Raw genomic sequence first — 24,439 nt, 5'->3', positions numbered from 1 at the left:
AATAATGCTTGTAATTGAAATTGATGGGAAATTCGAGGCTCTGTTAATGCAGTGCAGGTAATGGGAATTAAGTGTGATTTCTTTTGGCTGTGTGTCAGTGAGTTTTATAAAGCACTGACTGAAATTACTCAGTCATTTCAAATGACTTGGCACTGACTCTCCAACTAATATACTATAAAAGAATTTATGAATACACACCGAGTACATGATAGGTGAACAAAATGTATTTTATATCTCTTCTCGACTAAGAAAAATATACAAATATTATTCCAATTGTAATATTTTATATACCCATGTCTGTAACTGTATTACACAGAATATTGCTTTTGATGTAGTCAGAGATCTGGTCCACCAAGCACAGCTGTACATGTGTGGTCTGGCACAGTATAACGCTGCTCCTAAAGGCTGGAACAGATTATTCTCACTGCACTCTCTCCATTTTCATTATGTTGCAATTACCTCCCAAGGCCCAAGACACCTAGCTCCCAATTAACTCTGTAACTGTGCATCAATTTAATTAAGCTTCAATAATGTTGTCTCCACTAAATATCACCTATAAGTAGCCACTTGGTCGACAAACAGCTTGCGGCTACATTAAAAAGCAAGTATTCTTTCATGTGGTCATGCAATTATAATCATTTAACAACTGTACATGTTAACTGGTCAGAAAGAAGGAAAACATTTTGATATCCTTAATTTTTTTATAATTTTATATAATGCCTATAAATTGAAACCAAATTATAGATGCTATTAACTCTGAATAATGATAGTGTTTTATGTACATTTTGCAAATCTACACACAATAGTGTGATGCTTTCATGCTGTATTTAGGTTTACACTTCAAGTGGGCTTGGAAACTGAAGTTTGTATGAGGTACTGTATCTTTTTTTTTTTTTCTCTCACACTCTCACTCACACACACACACACACACACACACACACACACACACACGAGTCGAGCTTATCACTTGGTAACAATGAGTAGTTGTTTTTAGACATTTATAAAGAAGCTGCTATCAAATTTTCAGAATCAGTTTTATCCCATGCTATAGATAAATAATTTCACAGGTAGATAATTTATGTGGCAGCACGGTAGTTTAGTGGTCAGCACTGTCGCCCCACAGCAATAAGGTTTTGGGTTCGAGCCCAGTGGTCAACGGGGGCCTTTCTGTGTGGAGTTTGCATGTTCTCCCTGTGTCTGTGTAGGTTTCCTCCGGGTACTCCGGTTTCCCCCACAGTCCAAAGACATGCAGGTTAGGCTAATTGGTGGCTCTAAATTGACCGTAGGTGTGAATGTGAATGGTTTGTCTCTGTGTGTCAGCCCTGTGATGACCTGGCGACTTGTCCAGAGTGTACCCTGCCTCTCGCCCATAGTCAGCTGGGATAGGCTCTAGCTTGCCTGTGACCCTCTACAGGATAAGTGGTTATGGAATGGAAAACAGATCATTTATGCTCATGGACCTCCCTTGCAATCCTTAGCTAGTTAAAATCAATATTGGTGAAGTGGGAATTGCTAAATCATGGAAATGACTGTAAACCTGTAAATCTTACTCCTGAACCATCATAAAGTGTCCTGGCTATTAACACCCCTACTTACGCTGGATGCTGATTCAGAATACTAGCTGATAGAATCCACTGAAAGTAAACTTATACTTTGGGATGGAGATATATATATATATATATATATATATATATATATATATATATATATATATATATATATAAATAAAATTTAAAAATATTTATATATAACGACTAAGAGCTTGTCAAATAAAACACCAAATATGCATAAATTATGTATTTCAAACAAAAATGGAAGCTATCATTTTAGAATAGGCTCCTATAGTTGAGATATGAACAGTGTAGACTAATTAACCATGTGTATGTTTCTTAATTATTTCAAATGTAGGCCTATTTCATATTGTTTTATAAATTACATACAATATAGTGTGTTAAGAGCTAGTGAAAGCTGAAACGGACATATTTCCTGCATGTTATAAATAAAATGTACCTACTAAACCAGGGAATGACCTGAAATTACCTTTCGATATGCTCATGTGGCAAGTTTAAAAGGTCTGATGACTTTTATGATAAATGTCTTTTAAAAGAGTGAATAATGAACAGAGCTTCAGCCCACTGAGGAGGCTAAGAAAGCTATTCGCCACAAGGACTGTCCTGTAAAACTCCTTCTCTGGGCTATTAATTTGAGATATGTGGAATGACAGTAAAGATAGAGGAGAGTGAAGCTGTATATTAAAAAAAAAAGAAGCAGCAGGTTATAGTCCTTGTCATGAGGCAAAATGAAAGCTGTTTTCAGTCAAGATACAAAGCTGATGAAGGTGTGAAGCAATCTACCTCGATTTGATGTTTTAGGTTAACTAATGGCCCATTTTCCATTTTGGGTGAGATTGATTCAAGCTTCATACAAATTCATGGCTTGCTTCACAAGTGATCCATGTTAAATGTGTTCCATAGAAAATCCATGGTTCGTGAAAGCTAATGATTGATGAAGATGTGGGCAAAGCCCTGTCTGTTCAAAGGTACGATTTCCATCCAGATTGATTTTGATTCCTCTTAGTTGACCATGTTTATAACCCGTCAGACCCCTGTATTACCCCAGGAGAAAATGGAAATGACAAACTTTTACACCAAAACATGGACTCAGTGTCTTAATATTGACATGTACTTAAGAATACTGTAAAATGGGTTTTTCTGATTTACTGTTTTTTTAGATTAAGATAATTTCCACAGAGCTTTTAACAAGAATCTAGCCAAAATAATAATAATAATAATAATAATAATAATTAAGGGGCGGCACGGTGGTGTAGTGGTTAGCGCTGTCGCCTCACAGCAAGAAGGTCCTGGGTTCGAGCCCCGGGGCCGGCGAGGGCCTTTCTGTGTGGAGTTTGCATGTTCTCCCCGTGTCCGCGTGGGTTTCCTCCGGGTGCTCCGGTTTCCCCCACAGTCCAAAGACATGCAGGTTAGGTTAACTGGTGGCTCTAAATTGACCGTAGGTGTGAATGTGAGTGTGAATGGTTGTCTGTGTCTATGTGTCAGCCCTGTGATGACCTGGCGACTTGTCCAGGGTGTACCCCGCCTTTCGCCCATAGTCAATTGGGATAGGCTCCAGCTTGCCTGCGACCCTGTAGAAGGATAAAGCGGCTAAAGATAATGAGATGAGTTAATAATAATTATTATTATTAACGCCTCATAATTAAAAAGATGAGTAACATTATCTTTTGTACTGTTTGTGTACAGATCACACCTTCAGTCGTTACAATAAATGGAGGCGTGATCGGTTGATTTCAAGTATTTTATTTCCAGTATTCATACATCATTTCTGCACCATCATTTTGTTTACTTCCTGTGACTGTAGATTAAGGTGCCTGTCTTTAACCAGCATTTTATCTGCAAAAACACTAACTGTAAATGCATAATCTTGCCTAATGCTTACGTTACAGTAAATGCTTACATTAAAGATCCAAAAGAATGCAAGCATAACCTTTGCCTCTTTCTTGGAGTGAATCCTTCAGGCGGGAATAAATCCTTCAGTCCCAGAATAAAAAGAATACATTCACCACTGATGCTTAAAACTGGCTTAATCTATTAATGGACACACAGTCCTGTGTTTACTAAGATGTCAATATACAGCTAGTCTCTAAATACTAATAAAATACATAATGCGTTTGTATTTTAAGGGGTAAAGTTCTGTTGTGCTTCTCTAAGTACCATTTTAGCTAGAATTCACTGCGTTTTACTGATTCTCATTTCACTTGACTATAACTAGACAATTTACTTAGAACATTCATTATGTACTTTGTTACTATACTTATTGTTATAATCACAGCTACATCACATTGCACTAAAGTTACACTGTATGTGCTCATGTTCTCTATGTGACACGATCAATTAACCTAGATCATTGTATAGTACAGATAAGTGATTGATAAATATCACTTCCTTCTATGTCTTTGGTCAATGAATACATTGAAATCTCAAACAATTTTAAAACACTCATAAGATCCTCTCATATACAAATAAAGGTACCCTACAAATGGACAAAGACATTTCACACAGTCTCCTCATATAAGTAAAACCTTTAGAAAATAATTGTATTTAAATGTTAATCACTATTTAAACAGCTTAATGTAAAACTACATAATACATTAGTCACAAAGGCCATATAACAATAATATACACAGTCTACATAAACCTATCAATTTTGTGTGTGTACACACACACTTGTACATCCAGTAAAATTCAGTCACATTGACAACACTATTTGATTAATTCTTAAAATATATATTGGTGCAGAGAAATTTGAAATTATTGTGCAATAATTATAACAATATTATTACATCATTAAATATAGTACATATAATTGATAGATACAGTGAGGATAGAATGAAGAGGTCATGTGAGGAACACCTTGAAAAAGGGCATGCCACAGAAATATTTCTGAGATTTTACGATACTGTTATCTTCCCTTTTAATTGCTATACTCCCAGATTACAAGCCCTGATATGACTTCACCTTCACTGACAGCTCCATCATAGAACACTCCAGAAAACTTTTATTCAGCGTTAACCTTATGTTTGACTCAAAAACTCAGCACTGCCAGCATTATGTGCAATTCATTCTTTACACAGATACAATCTTGTAATACTACGATCATGAAATACTGTTCTCAAGAACATGATGCATCACTTGACTCCAAAGTGGGTGAATGAAAGTATTTTGAGTAATGGCAATACTGTAACCCGACACCACAACTCTGTTTTGCTGTCATAACTCTAATACTTTGTGAAATTGTCTGGGATTGTACAGGAATGCATACTGTTGTTTGATGAACATTCATCAGCTAAAATATCATTGCACCCTTTATAAATCCAGGCCCAGTCTTTCAATCTCATCGATCAGGAAGTCAATATCTGACCTGGTGGCAGCAGGGTTGGAAATGACCATCCTGAAGAAGTTGACTTTGTCACCCTGAGGCTGGTAGCCCACCATCGTTGAGCCACACTCCATCATCATTGCCTTGATTTTAGGAGCCACCTGGTTTTAAGGGAGAAACCATAGTTTTTCAATCACATAATATTAGACCGGCGGCACGGTGGTGTAGTGGTTAGCGCTGTCGCCTCACAGCAAGAAGGTCCTGGGTTCGAGCCCCGGGGCCGGCGAGGGCCTTTCTGTGCGGAGTTTGCATGTTCTCCCCGTGTCTGCGTGGGTTTCCTCCGGGTGCTCCGGTTTCCCCCACAGTCCAAAGACATGCAGGTTAGGTTAACTGGTGACTCTAAATTGACCGTAGGTGTGAATGTGAGTGTGAATGGTTGTCTGTGTCTATGTGTCAGCCCTGTGATGACCTGGCGACTTGTCCAAGGTGTACACCGCCTTTCGCCCGTAGTCAGCTGGGATAGGCTCCAGCTTGCCTGCGACCCTGTAGAAGGATAAAGCGGCTAGAGATAATGAGATGAGATAATATTAGACCCCGACTCTTCCTGACCTATTGCTGTGTGTTTTGTTTGATATCATGTTCTTTTTTGTGCCATAGGCTTGTGCTGAAAATATTAGAACAAAGGAAGCTACATCTGGACCATTTTGAAACAATCGAAGCAGATGTTACCTTATGGAGCCTCTGCCTCCTCTCCTCTTCATTTGACATGCCACGCAGGCTCGGTGGAATATACCAGAAGCACACATTAGTATGCTGAGGCTGAGAGAAACAGAAAGTAACCCAAACAATAATCAGTCTATAGTTAACCTGTCACAGTTTTAAGTTATATATTACCCTCCAGAACAGATTTATATAAATAGTATTAAATAAAGGATGAAATTTTAGAAATATTCTTTATATACCTGTCCCTGGAACACCATCTCATAGCCTTCTCTGTTTTTGATCTTAGTATAGAGATACTCTGAGAGCTCCAGACACCGGTCTATGTGCTTTTCGAATCCAATGGTACCCTATTTTAAGAAATGGTATATACATCATCTAATCCAGTACCAATACAAATATTTCTCTTTATGCTGTTTTTATTTATTTTTGCTGGCAATACTAACATTCAATTTACTAAAAGTGTACAATATGTGAATTAAATTTCCCTCAACTCATGAACAATACATTTAAATAAGCAATAATTTATTGCTGCAATTAATTTATTTGTCATTCATTTATTCATGTAATTGTATGCAGACCTTTGCCTTCCACATGAGCCAGAACTTGAAGATGTCCACATGCCGGCCGCACTGTATAGCCTTGTCTCCAGTATCGTAGGACACATCATACTGTTTATCAGGTTGGAAAAGATAACCAGCACACATAGAATTGCAGCCCTGCAGAAGTCCCTGTAAAACACACGCACACACAGAGTGAGACCACCAGACATTCACATAATGAAATGTCAATGGAGAGAGACAGACAGAGAGAGAGAGAGAATGGTTAATGATACACTTCAGTGAGCAAAGTCCCTCACTGATTCTTCTACCCTTTTGTCCTGTTTATCTTTTTTTTCACTTCCCCCACTCAGTCTCCTTCTTTTATTGTTTTTCAAGTGCTCTCTCTCTCTCGGTTTGTTTTTTTGTCTCGCTGTCCCTGCATCACCCATCACCCCCCCACCCCATCCCATTTTTTTTTTCATATTCTCAGCTTCACCTTCTCTCTGACCAGAATAGCAGAGCACTGTAGTGGAACGCCCATCATCTTGTGAGGATTCCATGTGACAGAATTTGCCCTAAAAAAGTAACACAGCAGACTCAGAACAGGCGCAGATACAGGTCAAAGGAATGAAAGGAAAATGTGGCTCTATTGTGTTGAGGACATTTTGCTGCGTGGTGTGGATCCACTTGTCTATGTATAAGGATGAATAACTGAAAATCAATCCAAAGTTATTCTAACTGATCACCTTTATTCTGCAATGAAACCTTTCTGTGCTGATGGGAGTGGTCTCTTCCAGAATGACAGTGGCCCAGAATGACCGGGCACGAGGACTCACTGAATGCTTAATGATTATAATTTGTTTTTATTAATCATAAATCATATACCATGCTCTTCAGAGTCACCAGATCTCAACTCAATTGAACATCTGTGGGAGATTTTGGACTGCCATTTTAGGCAAAACTCACAACCACCATCATCAAACATAACTGATGAAAATTATTGGGAATGTGGTGTTCATCCCTCCAAAGAATCACAGAATCTACGTCCAGGCACATTGAAGGTGTTCTGGTAGCTTGTAGCAGGCCAGCACCTTACTAAGACACTTCATGTTGGTTTTTACTTTAATTTGTCATCTGTCAGACTGTGTGTGAATATGTATGTAAGTACAGTACCAGTCAAAAGTTTGGACACCCCTACTCATTCATATGCTTTTCTGTATTTTGACTATTTTTTACATTGTAGAACAATAATGAAGACATCAAAACTATGAAATAACATACATGGAACATGTATGGAATTATGTAGTAAACAAAAAAGTTTCATATTTTAGATTCTTCAAAGTAGCCAGTGTTTACCTTGATGACGCTTTGCACACTATTGGCATTATCTTAACCAACTTCATGAGGTAGTCACCTGGAATGCTTTACAATTAACAGCCATCCCTCATCAAAAAAGTTAGTGTAATTTTTTGCCTTCTTAATGCATGAGATCAAACAGTAAATAATAAAAATACAGTAAATAGCCCTATTCCACAACTGTAGTAATCCATATCAAGAACAGGTCATGTCAAGAGCCACTGAACTAAGTAAAGAGAAACGACATCCATCATTACTTTAAGGCATGAAGTGTCTTTTAATTAATAAAAATAAAGAAAAATTATTGAATTAGAAGGTGTATCCAAACTTTTTACTGATTATTTTATAAATGTACTATATATGCATGTATGTATATGACAAAATGTAAAGAGTACCTCTCGATGCCATTAAGTTTGTATCTGTGCTTTCTGGACATCAACAGTCCACCTCCCCATGCTGCCTGTGTGTGAACATGCATATGAAAGAAGTCTGATCTGCTGATCACTGTATTTTGCAACTGACTCAAAACATGACAATGATATCATCTCACTTTATATCAAGTGACTGTAACAATTATAATGGAACTGAGAATGTGTGCACTGTTATAGATGGATTACAGAAATACACCTTCTGTATCTACGTGCGTACTTCATTTTCTTAGACTTGTAAGCGTATACTGACAGTTGTAAACATTCTCATATAACAGCGTGAGAACAGTTACATTTGTGTTTTTTCAATAAGATTTTATTTCCAATTGTGACAGTATCTACATAGACAGGAAATGTTCACTGATTTTAAAGTGTAAAGTTATGAACAAGGTACGCTTTTAAATAATCCTGCCCTGCCTGTGTTAAGTGTCAAATTCCAGTTTTATATTTGTCCACATGATTCTGTTACAAATCAGCATTTTAGAGCATGAATTTGCTGCAGGAAATATATAAAAGTTACACTTTAAAGTGTTAAAATACAATCATGTAAATTCATAAGCCAAAACTGATGTTGATACATAGGTATATTTACATATGATGTATCATGGCATTTCATCAGTAACACTGCAAAGATCTTAACATTATAATTCAAAGTAACTGCACAAGTACCGTAGTAGAGTCACTTAATATAAAATGGGACCAATGACACTCACACTTATGACCATCGTTTTGCACTTACATCCACATGGAGCCACATGTTATATTTCTCACAGATATCTGCAATCTCGTTGATGGGGTCGAAAGCACCGTAAACTGTAGTACCGGCTGTGGCACTCACAAAAAATGGAACATAGCCCTGAAAAAGCACAGAGACAGATGAGCCATCACTCTCAATGAACTACTCTCACTGACTAAAGGAGATAAAGGCAACAGAGCTGAGAACATTACTTGAACTAATGTCACTCAGGTTTAGCAAATCCTGTAGATACTAGCTGATATCTTCCTGTTTTTTTTTAAATCATATTTTATGGCATATGTTAATATTCTTTTCCATCGGATATTATCAATTAAGATGAATACTTTGAATGAAGGAATACTGCCCTTTCATTAAAACACAAACAATAGATTTTGATGGCTTGCATTCAAGTCTGTCATAAAGCCTTACTAATTTAGATACATATTAGCTTACCGTACATAATAATTAACAAAGTATGCAATTTCTTATCTTGGACCATGCGTAATTAAGTACCACTATATTTAGCAACCGGCTTACTTGGACATCTTGCGCAAAGACTCACCTTGCGTTTGGCATCAGCGACCTTGGCCTCCAGGTCAGCAGGAATGACTCTACCTCTGATAAAGGAGATGGACATGTAACACAGACAACCTCACTCACTCTCACACACACCAAGAGTTTACAGACGTACACAGCTCAGACAGAAAATTTCCTTACCTCTCATCTGTACTCAGCAGAATAAGGTTCTCTGTCCCAAAGCCAAGAACTGCACTGGCTTTCTTTATGGAGTAATGACTCTGTAAATGAGAACAACATTTGAAAATCATGTGGATGGCATTGCTATGAATTCTATGGCAGTTTCTCTGTCCGACTGAAAGAGAATGCTTCCCATGAACAAAAATTCCAACTCATTTCCAACACATCAAGTGAGAAAAGAATGGTAACTCTGTTTACTCAAAACTCACATAATGATAAGGGGTATTGCTTCACATAATGATAAGGGGTATTGCTGAATTTTGATATATAAACATTACAAAATTGTACCTATATGACACAAAAACTACAACCAATGCACTTATTACAATAAATCTCTGAGATGAGGCAGATATAAAAGAATTTCTAACCAAAGCTGGTGCAACTTTCAACTGTATATTCATACAAATGTGCAAAATACTAATTTATCAGTAAAGCAGTATTTAGATTTTATGGAATTCCCTACCTACAGAAAGGGAGAGGAGATTTACAGTCTAATTGTCCCTTAGAGAGATCTTAATGCAATAAACTCATTCTTTACATCCACACTGCTGCTTACAGTCGACCATCAGAAATATCTCGATATTCATGTTTTAGTAAAACACAATACATACATGCTCAGAAGTGAACAACACAAGCCTGGGGGCTGCGGTCATGCCTTTAGTCTTCACCTCAGGGAAGTGCTTATAGCGAGCTATCATCACACTGTACATGTTGGAAATCGCTCCTCCTGTCAAAGAAAAGGTCAACAAACTTAGCACAACTGACATCCTCAGGATAACATTCCAGTAATTACAGAGCTTTAATTTTACCTTCATCAGTATAACAGACAAATTAGATATTGATTTATCTCAAAGATGAAAAACAAATGATGGCAGTGTTTACTGTTTAAGTGATTTGGATGTAAGGAGGAAAACAACCTGGAGAGAATATTCCATCTCCTTCTCCATTTGGCCAGCCAACAATCTCCCTCATTTTTTTCAGAGTCAGCTGTTCCATCAACACAAACACTGGTGCAATTTCATATGTGAACCTGTGGATAAAGTGTGGCAACTCAGTGTGCAGTAGTGTTCAGAAGATAAAATGCGAGTTCAAATCATGTGACTACTGAAGAACCAAAAATCGGGCACTTGAACAGAGTTGTTTGGATTGTATCCCTTCTCAAATTCAATGCTTTAGTAATAAATGCCTCCTTATCCTACTGGTTGATTACTTTATATTATATTATATATATATATATATATATATATATATATATGGCTCATTCTATAATTGCGGGTACATTTCAAGTGTTGAAAGACAACAAAACAAGCAAACAAAAAATATTAGTAATCATCAACTCTGTTATCCTTAAACTGAGCAATCCATTAACAGAATTGACGATAACAGAGTTGATATTTTCCCAACATTTTGTGTCTTAACTCCACATGATAACCTCAAACTAGCTACCACATGGCATGTATAAAAACAGAATTTTATGGATTTTAATCATATTATTGTTTTTTTTTAATGAGTGAGAGATTCACTCCAGTATCACAATAACAGATTTGACGAATAATTAATTTACTGTTGGTGTATCCTCAACATTTTGTTCAAATTAATGAGATAAAAAAAAACATAACATATTTCACTGCTTTTCTGAAGTTTCCCGCCAAAGGAAGGGACATCTCTTGGTGCAGGTGTCATACATGTTATTAAAAATCTTTGTGGATTTTATGCGGGTTTATAACAGAGTTGACAAGAACATTGGGCCGGATAAAAAAAAAATTTATTTATTTATTACTGACATTTCACATAATACAGAAAATAGACTTTCTATGCAATTGATTTTATAACAGTTAATAGAATCAGTCCCCCAAAAACAGATTGTTAGACTGAATCACTTCATTTTTATTCAAGTTGAATGTATGAATCAGTAGTTGAAGACAGCCAAAAATGTGGGGGTGGGAGTCATTTAATTAATGTTTTATGGAGAAATTGGGTCTAAACTGTTCATCAAGCATTGCTATTGGTGAAAGTTTGTCATAATTTGCATTACTGTTCAAAACTGATTCAATAAAGATTTCTTTTGTGGAATAGAACAAAAGGTTTATCTCAGACACGCAAAACGTACCCCTAATCCTAGAATGACTCATATATATATATATATATATATATATATATATATATATATATATATATATATATATATATATATGAGTCATTCTGTGTCTCAGCTTTTTTGGAATTGGGGTTGTATATATATACACACACACACACACACACACACACACAACCCCAATTCCAAAAAAGCTGAGACACGGTGTAAAATCTAAATAAAAACAGAATGAGAAGATTTGCAAATCATGGAAACCCTACATTTCATTGAAAATAGTACAAAGACAACATATCACATGTTGGAACTGAGAAATTTTATTGTTTTTCGAAAAATTTCTGCTCATTTTGAATTTGATGTCAGCAACATGTTTCAGAAAAGTTGGGACAGGGGCAACAAAAGACTGAAAAAGTTGTGCAATGCTAAAAAACTAATTTGGTTAATTGTCAACAGGTCAGTAAGATGATTGTACTGTATATATAAAAAGAGCATCCCAGAGAGGTGGAGTCTCTCAGAAGTAAAGATGGGGCGGGGTTCACTGCTCTGTAAAAGACCGCGTGGGCAAACATTGCAACAATTTAAGAATAACGTTCCTCAATGTAAAACTGCAAAGAATTTGGCAATCACATCATCTATGGTCCATAATATCATTAAAAGATTCAGAGAATCTGGAGAAATCTCTGTATGCAAGAGACAAGGCTGAAAACTGACATTGGATGCCTGTGATCTTCAGGCCCTCAGGAGACACTGCATTAAAAGCAGACACGTGTCTGTAATGGAAATCACTGTATGGGCTCAGGAACACTTCAGAAAAACATCGTCTGTGAAAACACTTCATTACTGCATTCACAAATGCAAGTTATTTTTTTAATTTTATTTTTATTTATTTATTTGCACAACAAAAAAAAGAACATAATACAATAAACAATAAAAAAACAAGTGCAGGAGGAGGGAAAAAGCGTTTATCGCTTATACTAGGCCCTCCTCCTCTATACTTATGTAAAATTGATTATAGTCTTAATTACCAATAATCATGACTATAAATGAAATAATACAAATAATATAATACAATAAAAGTTAAAACCAGATATAAACAATATCCAGAAACCCCGCCCCCTTCTCTGGGCCCGAGCTCTTTTACGATGGACTGAAGTGAAGTGGAAAACTGTCTAATGAATCAAAAGTAGAAATTCTTTTTAGAAATCATGGACCCCACATCTTCCAGGCTAAAGAGGAGAGGGACCATCCGGCTTGTTATCAGTGCACAGCTCAAAAGCCAGCATTTGTGATGGTATGAGGGGGCATTAGTGCACATGACATGAGGAGCTTGTACATCTGGGAAGGCATCATTAATGCTGAATGATATATACACGTTTCAGAGCAATATGCTGCCATCCAGACTAAATCTTTTTCAGGGAAGGCCTTCCTTCTTTCAGCAAGACAACGCCAAAACACTTTCTGTGCATATTAAAACTACATGGCTCCATAGTAAGAGAGTCTGGGTGCTAAACTGGCCTGCTGCAGTCCAGACCTGTCTCCCTTTTAAAACATTTGGCGCATTATGAAGCGCAAAATACGACAAAGGAGACCCTGAACTGTTGAGCATCTGAAACTATACGTATATTAGGCAAGAATGGGACAACATTTCTCTTTCAAAACTACAGCAGCTGGTCTCCTCAGTTCCCAAATGTTTACAGAGTGTTGTTAACAGTAGAGATGATTCAATACAGCGGTAAACATGCCCCGTCCCAACTTTTCTGAAAGATGTTGCTGACATCAAATTCAAAATGAGCATATATTTCTCAAAAAACAATAAAATTTCTCAGTTTCAATATATGATATGTTGTCTTTGTACTATTTTCAATTAAATATAGCATTTCCATGATTTGTAAATTATCGCATTCTGTCTTTATTTACAGTTTACACAGCGTCCCAAGAACACTGAAATACTGATGTAAATTGCGATAATGCTGTAACTGTACCTCATTAGAATAAATAAACTATTATTTAATCATATAAATATGCTATATATATCATAACTGTGAACTATTCGATCATATAATTGTGATCTGATCTTAGCAGAGCGTTTTTTACATACTAATGATGGTCAATAGCCATCTAAAGTAATTACAACAAATGACAGACCCATCACTAATTAATGATGTAGTAAAAGGTCAGAAGAGACAGTGAAAGCATTCTGGTTTCAAGCAGAACATTAAGACGATTTATATGTCGCCATTTCAGATGAACAGAGGATGCACCAAAACTACACATGCCTCATTGCAAGAACTGGTCTATGGTTCTCATGATTGACAAGTCATTATGGATCTTGTGATGTATTTTTGTACATTCTTTAAACAACTGAAGGTAACAGGGGTTAGTCATTGTCGTACTGGAGATAAATAGCAAAATAAATCAACAATGTGCATTTTATTGACCTCTAAATGGTTAGGGCATGTGCCATTAAAAGACATAATAGAATCTCTGACCTCTAAAGGTTATTCTGAACTGGTGTGTTCACCCTGTGCTATTTTATTGCTACGTATGTAAGGTGAAAACTAGCATGAATTACTTTGAAACCTTGTATAGGGCACCAGCATCCAGTTAGCTTATTTAAATCTGTATTTGAAGGCACCTGTAAGTTACCTTAATAATCTCATAGTGCCAAAACCTGGAGATTACTCATCCAATCATTATAATGACTATCTGATTGCAATGTGATGCCTTTTATATTGTGCATGTTTATAAATCATATAACATGTGAAATCATCAAGATGTAAATTAACCTTAACAACAAAGCATTTACATGCTGGACACTCTTATCTACAGGCTGTGTATCAAGCCTGTGTATTGTGCCATTTTATTATTTTAATGATGTCTTTTTGTGAATATTAAAGTGTTCATGGGCTATTAATACAATGTCATGTTTGTGTCCATTTGTACTTGAATTAAAATTTGTGAAGCAGAGCAAAGAATGAAGCTACATTCTGACAAAATGAATAATATGCATCTGTTTGATAATGTTTCAATTACAGCTCTTCAGTTTAACTAATACACCCGCAGAGATTAGGCAGAAAATTGAAAACTCACATATTAGTGTTTGCGGCTGAAGTGAGCCATTCCCCAGCCAAGCCAATGATGTCCAGCCCGGTAGACAGCTGGTTAAAAAACCTGGGATGACCTGACAGGAAAAAAACAAACAAACCCATCATCATCACCACCACCATCATCCACAACAAAGTAAATGGAGCTCACTGCTCCAGGATCAAAATGGTGGAATAAAAAATAATCCAGTGCAATTGTCTGCAAAGTTATATTATATCTAGATTATGGTCTATATTTCTATCACTATTCTAATGTCTTCAAATGTCATATCATATCTCACCTGTCCTGACACCATATTTGAGTGTGTCTCTGCAGTCAACTAGTATCTGCTCCAGGCTCTCGGGTTGGTCTGAGAGCTCCAAGTTAAAGCCCTCTATACCCTCTAGGAGTTGGTGTGGATGGTGGAAGTCCAGCACTTTTGTGGATCTGTCAAATGTCTTCCGTACATAGTTTGTGAGGATTTCTACCACTTCCAGCAGGAACTGGATTGTAGGCTCTTCACCATTCTTGGCAGGCAGTAAATCTTTAAGATTATAACAGTAATAATACTATTCTATTATCAGTGTGAAAAAGGGGGGGGGGCATTGTGGACTTTATACTTAACAACAGGTATAGTATCATCCTGCTTATCCCTGTCTTAGGCTGTTTGACAGATTTGATTTTGTATTTGCTGAGTTGCTTACATCATTTTTGTATGCCCAGTGTTTTGATATTAGCTCAACTTTTCCAGTTTTAAATTTGTACTGAGTATCTCATGAATGTCATGAGTTATGAATCATGAGCTCTTAAAGTGTCACTATTGAATTTTTAACACTTAAAGCATAAACACACAAATAAATAGCCCTCAGTGCAAGAATATAACTGTCTATACATTTCCTCTGGATTATCAACTTAAAAAAAAGGCAGGTGAACCCTCTCACCTCTTGCATACAGGTTGGAGAAGTCTATCTCAGCACGCCTGAAGTGTGAGGCCTGTAAACCCAGCTTCTGTGGTGATGACTGTTCATTCAGAGAAGCCACAATCCGACTCTTTTCATCAAGATTGTTGTTCTTCTGCAAAAATCCTAAATTGTTCCAAAGAGAGGAGGATTATAATGAGCGACTTCCTTATATATTCTTTACAGCTGTGTGGAGCAAGGAGGATTTCCCTCAGGTCCACTTCATAGGGATTTATGATGGAGCCATAATCAGTGGGAGGTTCACCCCATGACATCAGTCAAGCAAAAACAAATGGGCTCCGTTTAGAGCGCCTCTAAATCCCCCCGGAGCCGATCAGAGAGACACCGAGCCCATCACACACTCCACCGGCTACTGACTTACTGAGCTCGCAGCTAATGATGCATGCTGGGTTCCGCCTCAATGATCCGGATTATCTCAGAATAGCTTTTCCGAACACACTAAATCAAAATTTCTGTAGGAAGAGATGATGATGGTTATTGTTATTGTGGATAATAATAATAATAAAAAAAATAATAATAATAAAGAAGGAAGAGATTATGGTAATTTTGTTGTGAATAATAATAATAATAATAATAATAATAATAATAATAATAATAATAATAATAAAGAAGGAAGAGATTATGGTAATTTTGTTGTGGATAATAATAATAATAATAATAAAGAAGGAAGAGATGATTATGGTTATTGTTGTTGTGAATAATAATAATAATAATAATAATAATAATAATAATAAAATGAGTAGGCTTTTTTAATGAAAAATTCGGAATGAATTTAAATCATGCTCTAACTCCTCTAAAAATCTCATATTGATATGCTTTCTTTTCCTTGGAAATAAGAAAACAAAACGAACAGGAAAATAATAAACTCGCAGAAAAAAAGGGTGCTAAACTATATCATTCCATGTCGCTTGGGAGGCATCATCAAGTGTACACCTTTTCTACTTTTAGTATGCAGCTTAAAGATGCATGTGTAATTATATCCAGTTATATCAAATTATAATTTAAATCTATTCATACTTCCAGGTGAAACATATTAAAGATACAGAAGATACAGGTAGAGCTCCTGCTGCAAGAAAAGGTTCGAGTTACAACCCAGTACCTCTTATTTCGAGACTGTATGTGGTGTATTATTAGCAAACCGCCTACTAGAATTAGAATTGATTTTGACGTGGTTTAGAAAATGCTCAACATCTTCAGAAAACAATCTCCCCCAAAATACACACAAAAATAAAAAAGCGTTTCTAAATAATTGAACACATAACGCGTTACAAGTTTAGAATCCAAAATTAAATAAAAATGCTACCAAAGGATTTTTTAAAACCATGATTTATTTTAAAGAGCATTAGCGGTCCTTTTCCCTACCAGGTCATTTTTCCCAGCAGAGAAATCTTATCTGATGATGCTCTAATCTCACAATAACAGCACAGCTGGACAAAGCAGTACGGCGCTATCGCAGTAGAACACACACCGGACTGTTCACACACCACTGCTGAGCACAAATCCTCCCTCCGGGGAACAGGCAATTCATCACAGGTTATGATCAACTATTTTATTTTATTTTTTTAAATCTATAATCTTCCTGGGTCGGCTGCAATTATGAGCCTATCTGCATCTGACTATTCAAGACCATCATCCTGTCTGTTCCTGCATACAGAATAAATATTTGTCTGATCATCACTGTACTGTATTTGAAGCACATTTTATGTCGCAAACGGAAATAAATATAGACGTAGTTTTTCCTCCTAGCTTCCTCCAGGTAAAGGTACACTTTGTCCCGCTCAGTTTGTTAGCTGATCAAAACCCTGTCAGTTCTTATGTGTAACACTCCCAGTTGGGGGCGCTAAAGGATCAGCCCAGCCCAAGTCAAACATCCATCCATCCATAGCCGCTTATCCTGTTCTACAGGGTCGCAGGCAAGCTGGAGCCTATCCCAGCTGACTACAGGTGAAAGGCGGGGTACACCCTGGACAAGTCACCAGGTCATCACAGGGCTGACACATAGACACAGACAACCATTCACACTCACATTCACACCTACGCTCAATTTAGAGTCACCAGTTAACCTAACCTGCATGTCTTTGGACTGTGGGAGAAACCGGAGCACCCGGAGGAAACCCACGCGGACACGGGGAGAACATGTAAACTCCACAGAAAGGCCCAGTCGCTGGGCTCGAACCCGGACCTTCTTGTTGTGAGGCGACAGTGCTAACCACTACACCACCATGCCGCCCAGTGATAACCACTACACCACCATGCCGCCCCCCAGTCAACCAGCGTTAACTAAATATGTGGCACATGTGAGGGACCATTTCAGCTTCACCACTAATAACTACTCGGTTTCATTTATGTGCATTCCCCCTCATAGACTATTAGTCTAGCAGTCGAAATCTCATTTTAATAAAAACATCCATACATATACCAAATTAATGATGCAGCTCATCTGTCTGGGCATTTTACAACGACACCAATGACAACTAATAACACTGCACTATGCTGTCTCAGGGCAAACTGTGAGCAGTCCACTCCCCTGTGCGTTCACATTTTACCGTAGCTGCTGTTTGCGCAAAGAATCGCAAAGAGCATGAACTTACCACATATCTTCATCCCGAGCTTTCTCGTACATCCGTGTGCAACCCCACTCCAGTCATAGCCTAGAAAGACGGAGGAAATGAACAGACGCATTAGAATGAAATACAGTTATCTTCCTTTTAAATGCAGTCCAGCCCATTCGTCGTGTTTCCCTAAAACACTTTCAATTAAATGAAACCGTGTGAAACCCCCACAGTCGGGAAGACCGGCAGTGATCTGGAGGAAAGCGCAGGCTGAAATGCTCATTTTTACCAAACCATTATCTCAGTTATTCAGGCGGCAAAGCCACACGTTTCTCCGCCAAATTGTTCTTCCTTCTGAGAACACAGAATATTTCTTTCACTCCATCTTATTACACGTGTGTATGCGTGATATTCACAAAGCTTGCAAAGAAAATCACCATCAGTCTGTGGTTAAAAACACCACCACACACACACACACACACACACACACACACACACACACACACAAATCATCATCATCATCATCATCATCATCATTAATAATAATAATAATAATAATAATAATAATAATAATAATAATAATAGATACACATGTTTTTGGATCACAATAAAAATAATTCTGGAACTAAAAAAAAAAAAAAAACAACTGGGGGAAAAAACCAAACCTTGACATATTTACTTACAAATGTAAGAGGATATTAATGTTGAAAAGCCCTTAAAAATTGCCTTTCAAAAATAAACAAACAGACAAAGCAGCTCTGAGCCACAGCTAAACGTGTGTGACAGAACAGTGTTAATGTAGGTCATTTGTAAGGAGTGCATTGCTCTTTTAGAAATCGGAAACGCTCCTTCCCCCCACAAGCACAGAGCCACAAAGCTGCAGAGAGCAGTCAGCCATTACAACCAATTTAGTTTCCCTACAATTAGAGCTGCTCTTCACTTAATTAGGCTACACACTGCTGAAGGCAGCCCCATTTCCCCCAATTTCAGACAGATGAAAGGCTGAGATGTAAGCTAATAAATGTAAAAACATATTATTATTATTATTATTATTATTATTATTATTATTATTATTATTTCGTTTTCTTCTACTCATAAGCTTATAAACGAAAAATCCATGAAAATTAAAGTCTAAAGCATGACATTTGTAAATGGATAAAGAGAGGTGGTTATGGGGTGTCTGTCTTCTTTAATTGTCCCCAGTGTGTGCTTTTAATTCTGACACTGAGTCTGGATGTGATTTGCTGCACCTGAGGCGGTGACCAATCGGTGCCGTTTCACCCTCATCATCACCCCCCCTTCCCCTCCACTTCCCCTCCCCTTCCCCTCCCAGATTAACGGCGGCGGCCCCAAAGCAAATAGCCGGGGTGCAAAAGCGTTTTATGTGGATGATGCACCTACTTGATGCAGGTGGCCGTAAATTTGCCGTGTTGGGGTTGGGCTCGCCGTGGCAAGACGTGGAGGAGGAGGAGGAAGGAGCCGTCGGCGCCGCCATCGCTCTATAGAGACGGGGACTGAAGACCAAAGCGCGCTGTCACGGCCACTGTTTCACCTCGGAAGAAGCTGGACAGTCACATTCGCTGTGAGGGGGGCAGAGAGAAAGTTTAGCGTCAGGTGGACAGTGCATTCCATATTTGTAGCGTATTTTAAACTAAAGGCAATGGGCAGCTGTTGGAGCTCTCCAGACTGCAGCAGAATTTAGAAAGCATTAACAATATATCCAGGCTGCAGGATGCATTGAGAAAACGTAATGGAGAACTATACACGACGATCAGTCTTATTCCAGTTATACAGCCCATTGGGTCATGATGTGTGATAGCAGGCAAAAGTTTATTTCACACAAGTGACATGAATGAAAAATGCGTAAAGGCCAACTGGGTACTGTTACTGGCGCAGCAAAACATGCCATAATGCCAATTTATAAATACTACCCATGATTTCAAGCGTACAAGTGGTTACTGATTAATAAAAATGCATACAGACTGCTAAGACATGAGAAAACAGTGTGAGTAAACATCAATCTAATGGACACCAGATTTTGATAGAATATTTAGTCTTGGAAGATGAAACGCATTGCTAAATACAAAAGTGTAGAAAGGTTACCCTGTTGTAATTAAAGCCCACTGATTTACCAAATTCAAGGACAGCAAGATCACCCAGATTGCCTTAAAACTATAACAATGCATTGCACTATATAAGGCACCTGTTAGAGCATTGTTTTCAAGCTGGCCGTTAAAACATTAAAAACATTCAAAGTTACCTTGTAAAGCGAATCCAATGACTGGGAAACAGCAAAATATCCAAAATCACAAGAGGGTCAGGTCAGGTCAGGTCAGGTCAGGTTAGATGTGCCTTCACTCCGAGCAAAGCTTGGCGCAAATAACAGCCGCCTAAATCCCATCCGCGGTGACCTTTGGATATATTTGCTGAAATTCACCGCGCGGCTCCACCGTTTTATTCGTTCCTACGCGCGCCTGAATTGCTCTGTTACCTCCTGTTGTAGCGCATCTCAGGCAAAGCAGTCCACATCACAGATAATAACAATAATAAAACCCCTTAGAAAATAAAAATAACTCACAGGACGCATCCGAGCTACTTTTAGGACTTGCCCGCAGGACTTGATACCGCGAATGGAGGCACAAGTCACGTAAGATTTTGGAAGTCGCGCTCACGCACTTTAAGCACAGGGAGGAAGGGGAGGGGTTTGGCAAAATCCTGACCTTGATGGAGGAAAAAAAAAAAACCTAGGACAAACGCACCCATTAGGGAAACGAAAAGATTATAAATAGCCTCCTTCCTAATCACACATTATTACTACACCAGTCATTTTCCCGGTGGATAAGATTATTCTTAAAAATTAGGCTATAGGCGGTAATTCTGTAGCACACATGCCAGTGTTTAACCTGAGATACACGTAGGAATGAAACAGTTTTCTTAAGGTTATTATAATATGGTATATATTTGAGAATAAAATGTAAGAAATCACAAAGAGAATGTTTTGGAAGAAAATCCACACGGTGGCGGTAAACAGCTGGTTTAATAACCTTAATCAACTTAAAAAAAGACTTAAAGATTAAAAACTGAATAGAGAATATATATAAACTTTGGGACAATTCGTATGTGGACTCTGATGTTATAAGTGACTATAGAAATGTAAACACGGGCTCAGGTCTGCTCTGTAGTTTTGCCGTAAAGCGGCGCTGCGGCTCCGCGTTTCAGGACCTGGACAGCTCCCTCTGAGCCACAGTGTCAAGCCGCTCTACATTCTCTACATTACATATTTAGTGCACGAAGTAGGGTGCATTACATCTGACTCCATATAGTGCCTTTATGTAGTTATAGACTAGCGATCCATTTGTAATTCAGCCTCACCAAAACACAAAGCCACAACTCTTCAGGTTCACACTATAATGTTCGCTGACCGACCTGTTTTTCTTTCGGGCTGAAAGAAGAGCAACAACAGGTTTATGTTTACTTGTGCGTTTGAGAAAAAAATGGGGGTATATTTAAAAAAAAAAAGGATTTTACCTGTTACCCTTACCCTTTTCGTAAACTAAATATCTTCCTGAAAGTCATAGCTATTTGTAGTGCAGCTAGATACTGTACTACTTCAGGCACTGTAGTTTTTGAGAGAGAGAGAGAGAGAGAGAGAGAGAGAGAGAGAGAGAGAGAGAGAGAATCATAAATGATTTTAAAACCTCATATCCACAAATCACCACAAGATGGCGATGGAATATAAGAGCTTACTCGTACTGTTAATTTCTTCATCCTCCAAATCAGGTGAAGAACAGTGTCAGAGTTAATTAGTGTATTAACACCTATATTACATTAACCACAGCCCTCTATACACAATTCTCCCAGTCCAGTGATCACAAATAACTCAGCGAATATGTGTGCTTTCAAATAAATACATTTTTAAACCAATTGCCTTACTTTCCTTTTGTAACTGATGACTGCATGATCGCATAGATCTTCAGTCTATACATCGTCAGACTGAGATACTCCTTACTGATGTTATACGGTCTGGGAGGAAATTCAATCCAATTTTGTCTCTAGTCTTGCCTTTACTGAGTGAATTGCTGCTCAGTGAAGTTTAAATCGGATGACTTGAACCTTGAACGTTCCAATTTTTTTTACCCTGAAAAACTTTTTTATCTTTAATAGTATGCTTCAGATTACTGTCTGAGTGCAAGGTGAACATTGCCCACTAAGATTTAAGTTTCTTTAGCTCTGAGCAGCCAACACACTTCTATACAATGCTTTAATCAATTCTTTAAAAATCATTAAAAACAAGTGACAACCAGCTCAGCTAGCAGTCATAAAAGCCCATACCGCTATGTTTTACAGATGAGGTGATGCACTTTGGATCATGAGATCTTCAAGCTGTCTTCCTCATTCTAGAGCTCTGTTCAGGGCATCTAATCTTCTGCTACTTGTTTCTTTAGTGTACCAAATAGATTTCTGTTGGCCAGCAACATAGACAGACTTTTTACAATTCAGTGGGCAGACTGGACCATCCATCCATCCATCCATCCATCCATCCATCCATCCATCCATCCATCCATCCATCCATTATCTGTAGCCGCTTATCCTGTTCAAGGTCACAGGCAAGCTGGACCCTATCCCAGCTGACTATGGGCGGGAGGCAGGGTACACCCTGGACAAGTCACCAGGTCATTGCAGGGCTGACACATAGAGACAAACAACCATTCACACTCACACCTATGGTCAATTTAGAGCCACCAATTAGCCTAACCTGCATGTCTTTGGACTGTGAGGGAAACCAGAGCACCCAGAGGAAACCCATGCAGACACAGGGAGAACATGCAAACTCCATACAGAAAGGCCCTCGTTGGCCACTGGGCTCAAACCCATGACATTCTTGCTGTGAGGCAACAGTGCTAACCACTACACCACCGTGCTGTCCCACAGACTGGACCCAGTAAATGTTTTACTGTGATGTTAACAATAAATAATGTTAGCTAAAGCCAATTAATGCAAACACCAATTTATCTTTTAGCAAGCTAGCAGCATCACAGCATCTATTCTTAAGGAAAAAGGTAAAATCTAGACCCTTTAAGGGTTCTTCAATTATTCCTTGGGGGAACCATTATGTGGCCTGCAATAGTGTGTCCACTCATCAGAAAGGTCCAAACTAAATCAGATCACTGAGAACTTTGAACAACTTTGAGTGTTAGAAAAGCACTATATAAATGGAATGTTACAGTGGTGCTTGAAAGTTTGTGAACCCTTTAGAATTTTTTATATTTCTGCATAAATATGACCTAAAACATCATCAGATTTTCACACAAGTCCTAAAAGTAGATAAAGAGAACCCAGTTAAACAAATGAAACAAAAATATTATACTTGGTCATTTATTGAGGAAAATGATCCAATATTACATATCTGTGAGTGGCAAAAGTATGTGAACCTTTGCTTTCAGTATCTAGAAAATTCTAAAGGGTTCACAAACTTTCAAGCACTACTGTATTCTTATTATTAATGTTATTTTATTTAAGTACTTTAAGTAGCCTGTTGGTAAATACTGCCTTATTTCAGGCACTCTTAAATGGTACCCTTTTGACAGCGATGTTTTCTACTAAAATCAGGACTAATCATTTACACAATGTAACAGAGAACTTTATTTGGATCATTCTGTTTCACTGATGATGGCTAACTGTTTTATCCTGAATAACTGGGTGATGCAGTGATTAGTGCTGTTGCCTCATAGCACTTAGGTTCCGGGTTCAAAACTCACGGCCGATGAGGGGCCTTTCTGTGTGGAGTTTACATGTGTCTGCGTGGGTTTCCTCTGGGTGCTCCGGTCCCCCCCACCCCACCCCACCCCACACACACACAATCCAAAGACATGCAGTTAGGATAATTGGCTACTCTAAATTGTCTATGACCAAAAGCAGTGCAGCAGAGGAATGGCTAGCCAGCTGTACTTACTTAGCCAAGAAACCCTAGAAAAGGGATCCAACCGAGAGCACACTGGATGGGCAAATAAGTGGAACTGGGAGCATAGCTGTACATCACACTGCCAGTGTATGGGAATGGCATTAAGTGTCATCTACTGAGTACACACTAACAATAGAATTATGTGATTAATGCAGTTAATACATGATTCACATGGTCATGGCCATTCAAGCCATTAGTGGATTTCAAGAAATTGCAGAAAGACACTTGGATTTCAGCCAAGCACCCATATACCAATACTCTGATATCCATCAGATCTGCAGACACTAGATCAGAGCTAAGAATGTGGAATGTAACTAAGTACACTTACTTAAGTACAG

General features: G+C 38.0%; 1 protein-coding gene across 1 annotated transcript; it reads right to left on the bottom strand.

Moving 5' to 3' along the window:
• Window positions 1–4,880: 4,880 nt before the first annotated feature.
• Window positions 4,881–19,634, bottom strand: gad1a (glutamate decarboxylase 1a). Its single transcript, XM_060928789.1, has 16 exons — window positions 19,541–19,634; window positions 18,179–18,238; window positions 15,549–15,692; window positions 14,909–15,151; window positions 14,614–14,704; window positions 10,349–10,461; window positions 10,043–10,158; window positions 9,393–9,472; window positions 9,238–9,292; window positions 8,679–8,795; window positions 7,907–7,971; window positions 6,652–6,730; window positions 6,195–6,344; window positions 5,856–5,963; window positions 5,623–5,712; window positions 4,881–5,054 (listed from the first exon to the last, which is right to left on the bottom strand). Exons 1-16 carry the CDS (start codon window positions 19,632–19,634, stop codon window positions 4,881–4,883), a joined length of 1,779 nt encoding a protein of 592 aa, XP_060784772.1.
• Between the last annotated feature and the right edge of the window lie 4,805 nt (window positions 19,635–24,439).

The sequence above is a fragment of the Neoarius graeffei genome, chromosome 9, assembly GCF_027579695.1.
Source record: "Neoarius graeffei isolate fNeoGra1 chromosome 9, fNeoGra1.pri, whole genome shotgun sequence".
In the NCBI taxonomy this organism is placed as follows: Eukaryota; Metazoa; Chordata; class Actinopteri; order Siluriformes; family Ariidae; genus Neoarius; species Neoarius graeffei.
Note: the sequence above shows the minus strand (reverse complement) of the source record. Positions and strands in the feature narration are given on the sequence as shown.

Bases quoted from the DNA above. Each gene is read 5' to 3' on its own strand.
- gad1a (XM_060928789.1), bottom strand. From the start codon at position 19,634: ATGGCGGCGCCGACGGCTCCTTCCTCCTCCTCCTCCACGTCTTGCCAC. The intron at 10,159-10,348 runs GTTGTTTTCCTC...TTTCTTTGACAG, and splicing joins AGATGGAATATTCTCTCCAG to GAGGAGCGATTTCCAACATG. The intron at 5,964-6,194 runs GTCTGCATACAA...TTCTTAAAATAG, and splicing joins GGCTCATGTGGAAGGCAAAG to GGTACCATTGGATTCGAAAA.